General features: G+C 42.6%; 1 protein-coding gene across 1 annotated transcript; it reads right to left on the reverse strand.

Moving 5' to 3' along the window:
* Positions 1-1,028: 1,028 nt before the first annotated feature.
* Positions 1,029-5,810, reverse strand: LOC103370018 (photoreceptor outer segment membrane glycoprotein 2-like). The gene is made up of 3 exons (XM_008298920.1): positions 5,230-5,810; positions 2,160-2,406; positions 1,029-1,283 (listed from the first exon to the last, which is right to left on the reverse strand). Exons 1-3 carry the CDS (start codon positions 5,808-5,810, stop codon positions 1,029-1,031), a joined length of 1,083 nt encoding a protein of 360 aa, XP_008297142.1.
* Positions 5,811-7,346: the final 1,536 nt, after the last annotated feature.

A 7,346-nucleotide genomic window follows, 5' to 3' on the forward strand; every position in this document is an offset into this window, starting at 1 on the left:
TCCATCATGTGTCTTCAACTTGTAGAGTGGATGAATAATTTTCTTTTTTATTTGCGTCAAGATATTAAAAGACAGAAAACCTCCCATAGGGTCTGTTGTTCCATCAAAGAACTGTGAAGCTGCAGTGACTTCCATTGCTATTACACCTGACATCCTTAAATTGTGTTATATAGTGTTTAATGTGTAAAAGGAAAACTGAGGAAACTAAATATTTCCATTTGAGAAGCTACTGTTGCTCAATTTTTGACATATTTGTTTAAAAAAAAAAAAGAAAAAAGAAAAAAAAGATTGAGCCTAATTTTTAATACTCGTAATGGTAAGAAAAGCACCTGATGGTTAAGGCGCAGCCCGCAATGTCACCATCTGGACTCCCAGTAGGGAGACCCTCAGTCCGTCCAAACTGACTGCCAAAAACAAAAGACACCGTAGGGTTTAAACAGTTATTCAAACTGTTAACCAGCTGTGAGTTATCTTGTCCCCTGCAGGCCTCAGTTAATGTTCTTGTCTTTATGGCTCTCATTGACATTTTCTTGCGACAGCCTCAGAAATGGAAAGAAGGTAAATTACTGCACTTCTTCCATTATACAGCACCCTTTGTGGCAGGTTTGTACCTTTAGAAGGTCATTTAGAAACTAAGTGTACAAGTCTGCTTTGATGACATTTAAAAGTGTCCCTGTCATGTTTTTTTTTTTTGAGTAATGCATTCTGGAGTACAAAAAATTACTCATCTTAGAAACTTTTAAAAAACAAATGAACAGTTGTCACACGCTGATGTTTTTAAGAAAACTGTGGTTAAACTCATACGTTGTATCTGAAGGCAGAAAGCGCTGGCGGTCCAGCAGGACCTGCAGAGTTCTGAGGACCCAGCAGCTGGACTTTAAACATCTGGCCAGACTTGTTTGGATGGACTCGATTGAGTTTCTGTTGCTGTCCCTCAGGATGAAAACTGAACCCTCGTCGCTCTACATCCTGGAGGAGATTGAGCTGAGGATCATCACGAGAGCAGCTCACGGCCTCCGGCGATGATTCTAGCCGGTCACAGGGACCTGGACCTGCCTGGATGACACCTCTCGCTCTGCGGCGGCGGTCGGGATATTGATGTTGGGGTCATCGTCGACCTGGTAACACTTCCCCAGGTTCTTGATGATGTTGAAATTGGACCGGGCCATTTCTGCCAGGCTGTTCTCCAGAATCCAACCGTCTGATTCTAAGTCCGGATCTCCCAGCCGGAGAACGTTCTCCATGGCTGTCTGCAGGTAGCGGACGCCCGTCAGAACCAGCAGCTGAAGCGAAAAGAAGTGTATTAGTGTAGAAGAAGCTACATGCTAGTAATTTAACAGTGTGTGTTGTTTCCAGATGTTGGAGTACAGACTGCAGATGTTTTGCAGATGTGTTATATTAGAGAGATCAGCACGTCACTGCAACCCTTAATGTGCAATACTTTCCTATGAAGTTTGATAAGTTAACAAATCTGGGTGGAGTTAGAAAGAAGTTACGACACACCAGCTGCTACTAACACACCCCAGCCTCAGAGGTGCAGGTGCATTGTGGGTAATGAAACCTGGAAAGAACGTGTGGGGAAAAATGACAATGATGTCTTGTGTGAGTTCCAGTAGCTTCAACTTACTTTCTCATCACATGAAAATGTTTTTCTTTTAAAGCTCTCGAAGTACAGTAACCTAACGTAACACTGGTCTTTTCTCACTTTGCAAGTACATTAACAGAAATGTGGAATAAATTTAAGTATAATTCTACACTCTGTATTTTCTTTATCCTCATTATACTTTTGTGTTTCTTGTCTTGTTTCTTACTGTGCTTTATTTGTATCAAGTTCTTGTATCTTGTGAATTTCCCCAGTGAGAAATCAATAAAGTTGATCTTCTCTCATCCTAATTCTGCCACATCAGTGTTGATTGTGAGTCAAACAATGTTAAGGGAGAAGAAGAAGAAGATGAATCTTTGGAGTGCTTTGTTAAACCAGATCAAACTGGTCCACAGTGACAGCCTCACAGTTTAGCTGAGCCGACTGCCTCCCGTTTCTTCCTGCTTCCTTTCCTGCTCTGTACACTTGAAGGGGAAACAGATTTTTGCATTTCATCTCCACCTGCATCTGTAGATTTGTATTCTGAGCCAGCAGCCAAACTCTGCCTCTGCAGTACCTCAAACAGCCAGATGAGCAGCACGGTGAGGCCGATGGACTCCATGATGCCGGTGTAGTGGTCCAGCAGGGCCTGTCGGCAGCCTCTCCTCCACAGGTTCTGCTGCTGGCTCTGCTGGTCGTAGTGGATGTGGGCTGTGCGGTTGCTGAGCTGCTGCTGGATGCAGGGCCGAGGGGAGAAGGTGCTGCAGCAGCTGAAGGGAACGCCGTCCATCAGATACTGACCCTCCACGTTACTCCTCAGGCGGCTGCAAGGGAGGAGCAGCTGGATGTTAGGAACAGTAGCTGGTAGTGAAACTCTGACTGGAACTGTAGAACTTGTAGAAAGTTTTAATGGTGATTGTTTTGAAAAATTAATTGTTTTTTCACAGATTCACTATTAAAACAAAAAAACAAAGTAAAACTAGGCTAAATAATGCCCACAACAAAAAATCTGTCTTGTACACTCCTGCACTTTATCTGCTTACTGTCTACACTTTCCACTTTTAATGTTTATTTTGTGATTTTTGTGTGTGTGTGTGTTTATTTGTGGACGTGTGTTTGCTGCCTTTCTTGGCCAGGTCACGATTGTGAAAGAGGTTTTGATCTCAGTGGGTCTCTTATCTGGTTAAATAAAAGTAAAATAATTTTAAAAAAATATCTGTAGCTATACTTAATGGTGAAACTTTTCTTAAAACCTGTTGCCCTTGTTAAAATGCATATTTGTTATGTGTAAATACTTGTATATGTACACAGATTCTGATTCTGATATTAAGCTGAATATTTTTGGATGGTTGGCAGGATTAAAAAGACATTTGAAGCCGTCATCTTGGGCTCTAAAAACCTTTGATTTCTCACCTTTTGCTGACATTTCAATACAAATGACAAACTGATAAATTGAGAAAATAATTTGTAGTGGCATCGCTGCCTGTGTGCTCAGGACGCTGGAGCTGAAATGTCCTGAATCAACGGATTAAACCATCACTGACTTTGATTTACAACCTAAATGTTGCATTCTCGTTATTCACAACATAACACACAACAAGGTGTTCATAAAGCTTGAGGTAGAAGTGACCACACTGGGGTCTCGCTGCTGGATACAGACAGGTTATATTGTGTCATTTGAACCTGAGCTGAACTTGTTTAGTTAATCCTAATTAATCCTGTGATCTTTAACCCCAGAGGCTCTCAGGCTTAACCGCAGTGGACCAGTGGCCTCAATCTGAAAATACTCTGTTTACTGTCTGCTAACAGACAGCCATCGCGACTAATATTCCCAAGAACCAATCAGATGTTCAGGGACATTTAAGGCAAACAACACCGGGACTGTAAATGTAAACAAAGGAAGGGAAAAACACACCGATCAGAAGGAGCTTCTTCCAGCATTTGTATGAATTAAGGTCAATTAGTCATTTTGGCTCAATAACATCCCCCCAAATACTGGGCTTAAACTAAAGTAGTGCTTTTACAAATATAAACAGATAAACTCCATGGTTGCACATTTCGTAGAACACAGGATGCAGTGTCCAAAGATGATTGCTCTGTAGTGTCTTTATGGAGCTGACTTACATCCAGACTTTGGGATCAACTTGTTTTTCCTGTTGCTACAATCTAATAAAATTAACTAACATGGATGTGAACTCTTGCTAAACTGTCTGTGAGCAAATGACATGCCTTAAACTGTACTGACTACCAGCCCTGGATAAATGGTATCCAGAATCACCCAAGAATTCACCTGGAGCCACACTGGACCTTTGTAGTCCAGTAGAAACCACAGTTATACAACAGAATCTCAGTGGTGGCCTCAGCAGAGCCACATCCAGCACCCAGTGGGATCCACCAGAATCCAATATTTACATTTAAGGGGGACCGTGTGAGTCCACCTTTTATATAGATAAATAAAGAAGATCCACTAAATTGCACAAGAAAAAACCGACTGCACCAGAAATGTAATAGAGTTGGGTTCCTCTACAGTGATGTCTATGGAGTTCTGTAGCATCTACTAGAATCTGTGAGGTATTCTTATGATTGATAGTGTTTACGTCTTGTTGCTTGATTTGTTCAGCTTTGATTACTGCTCCTGCATCCAGGGTTTCTTCAGCACAAATAGCTAATCCTTTAAAATCCACCAAATGCACTAAGCTTCACTGAAAACCTGTTAGAATTTCTAATTCTAATAGAATCCTCCAGGTTCTAGAGGAATCTCCTGTCATCAGTGTAGACCTGTACTAACCCTTGAAACTGCAGAACCCATTGGTGGGTTTTTTAAAAATCCCAAATCATCAAGGCCAGAAACTGTAAACACAGAAGGAATTGTTGGATTTTTACCTTTCTGATAGATTAAAATAAGCATTAATGACAGATTTTTTTTTTCCTGAAAACTTAACCAATTCTTAGCTTAAAGTTGTGATATTTTATCAAAAATAACTTTATTCTACATGTCGCATTTCAAATTTGGTAAAACAAAAACAAACAAACAAAAAAAAAACAGTTTTCCAAAACCAGATTCTGTAAAAATCTTAATGTTTCTTCACTCACTGGCCCAAACATAAAAGCATTAGTTATTCAGTTGCAGTCACTGGACAAAAATTCAGAGCTTACACAGAGCAAACAGGAGACAAAAATGAAAACGTAAGTAGTAAAATATCTATAGTATGCAGAGCCTGCATTTTTTTTTTTAGTATTGGTAACCCTTGTTGGCACAAAGTGCTGTACTTGTTGATTCCAGAGATTTTTAATTTTTGTAAAATAATGAATCGAAAAAATTTCACTTTAGTTTTTTCATTTTTCCAAATAATGATACTATAATTGTGCCATACTGAACTGACATTTTTGAGCTCTCTCTACTTCTAGTCATGGTTGTTCTGTTTCCATAGAGGGGCAGAACTTTATATGTGCAGTGCAAAATGAGCCCACAGTGAGTAAAAATGTGACAGTAGCAGCAAACATCTAGAAACTCTTAGAGCTCAGAGGGTTAACCTGGAACCACTAACTAGAATCTGATGGAATCTACGAGAGGACCAAAGAATCTCCAGCGCTCAGCAGGATTTACTGGAAATCTAAAGACTCCCAGCAGATGTGGTTCCACTTACTCCACCACGGCGCTGCTGGTCATGTCCAGGTAGCGGGTGCTGATCCACTGGATCTGGAACCAGTCCCGGTACCCAGTGTTCCCACAGCACTGGAACTGGATCTGCAGCATGTCCACGGTCCTCTTTAGGTAGCAGCGGCCCGGCGTGTCCGTGTCCTTGTAGTACCGCATGGCGTTCCTCAGGCCCAGAAACAGGGACTCCTCCAGCTGGCTGCGGATGCTGTAGCACATGAGCGCCCCCGCCAGGACGCAAGACGTGAAGAAGAAGGTGCAGATGATGTATGGCATCATCACCAGCTTCCAGCGCAGGAACTTGTTGGTGTCTGCGCAGTCCAGGCAGATCTTCCCACCGAGGTAGTTGATACAGCAGGCTGCCAGGCCCGTGGTGATCAGCATGTGTGGCACGTAGAGGGTTCCCTGCTCTGACATCACCTCCGCCCATTTCTGGATCTCTACTTTGAGGAACAAGCCGAGGGCGAAGAGGGTCACTCCGGTCACCACAGAGATCCAGTTGAGCAGCCAGAGCACCTCGGCTAGCTTCTCTCTCTCCGCCTTGCTGAAGGTCACCTTACCAACCGCCATGTCGGTCCTATGGTCTGGAGGTGTCTCACGTCCAAAAGGCTGCGAACATGGTCAAAAACTGGAGGGCTTTATGGTGTAGAACTGCTTACGACCACTAGGTGCTGCATTGGACTCTTCTCTGGTGTCGGAAACATTTCTACTTCTTTGCACAAATAACCTACATTACAGAATCACTCAATCCCTCATTTCCTCCTTAACTTGGATCCAGGTTGGTTGTTGGACTCTAAGTTTCTGGTGAGGGAATTTTAAGGCTGCACCTCATCAAATACAAATAATTGAAATACTCTAGATGTCCTGTGTTTCCTAAATTAATTTGCGAAGATGAAGGCACCAGAACAGCAGCGAGGTTTAAAAGTTATGGTCTGCTGTGTTGAGGGGGTGTTCTGTGGGTCAAACGCTGTGACTGGTTGGATCTTTCTGATCATTCTTCATTTGCATCAGTTCATTTATTTATACAGTCCAACATCATAAATCTACACCAGGAAACTTTACAGTACAACATCGTCTGTCCTGACCCTAGATTTGGACGAGGAGAAACTCCAATAATTTGTACGTTTGTGACAAATCACCAAACTCAAGGCATTAAATCGTCTTGTCATAAAGGCGACGTCATCATTTGCTCGTACGCCCGAGTGGCAGGCCTCACGTCCAGGTCAGACGGGCTCAGAGGTCAGAGGTCAGGGTTCAGTGTGAGGAGGAGGAGGCTGGTGGCTACAGAGTGTCATAAGGAGCTTAACAAGGTATTTTAGGCACTCCTGACTGTAGTCCAACAACTCCAAAGACACAACCAGCGTGTGACCACTGCAGAGAAAGAAGAAGGTCAGAGTTTAATAAAACTGGTGCTGATATGTGAAAACGTAACCATCATCATAACAGCGGTTGTGTGTACATTACCCCATCGGTCAGAGTCAGGTCTCAGTCAGAGGAATCACATTATCACATCTATCCAGTTCTCTATAACAGCAGCAGCTACACAAATAGTTCTGACCAGTAGCTCCAGCAGTGAAACAATCTGATTAACCTAAGCACAGTTCACATATTACAAATTCAAACATTTCCTTCTCTGTTGTTCTCTCAGTTTTTTAAATCTCAGTTGTCTGATTCATAGATTTATTCCAGTATTTCAGACGACTGTGACTGATGTTTTTCTACTTTATGTTTAAATTCTCTCCGGACACACTGACTTTTTCTTTTGTTTCACATAAAAAAATGCAAACAAAGATGTGCGGACGTGAAAACGGTGCCTCGGATCCACTCATCCAACCGGCCTACGCCTCACTAAAGGTAAAACAACAGACAGAATTTTACCTTGCTGCCTTAAATGTGTCGGACATCTAACTCCAGCTGCCGGTCCGTCTCCCCTCCGACCTCCCACCATCCTCAGGCAGGGTGACTGCTGCCACAGGTAGAGCCATGGAGCAAGTAATATTGCGGCTGAGAAAAAGGAGTTTTGAAACGCCCCGTTAACTTGCCATCCTGTGCTTGTAATCTCCTTACAGCTAATCAGCCTTGTAATAAGCTGTGAAAGCTCCTGCC

This window comes from Stegastes partitus, unplaced genomic scaffold (genome assembly GCF_000690725.1).
Source record: "Stegastes partitus isolate 25-593 unplaced genomic scaffold, Stegastes_partitus-1.0.2 Scaffold1359, whole genome shotgun sequence".
Taxonomy (NCBI): domain Eukaryota; kingdom Metazoa; phylum Chordata; class Actinopteri; family Pomacentridae; genus Stegastes; species Stegastes partitus.

Bases quoted from the DNA above. Each gene is read 5' to 3' on its own strand.
- LOC103370018 (XM_008298920.1), bottom strand. From the start codon at position 5,810: ATGGCGGTTGGTAAGGTGACCTTCAGCAAGGCGGAGAGAGAGAAGCTA. The intron at 2,407-5,229 runs GTAAGTGGAACC...CCTCCCTTGCAG, and splicing joins ACCAGCAGCGCCGTGGTGGA to CCGCCTGAGGAGTAACGTGG. The intron at 1,284-2,159 runs GTACTGCAGAGG...TTTTCGCTTCAG, and splicing joins TGCTCATCTGGCTGTTTGAG to CTGCTGGTTCTGACGGGCGT.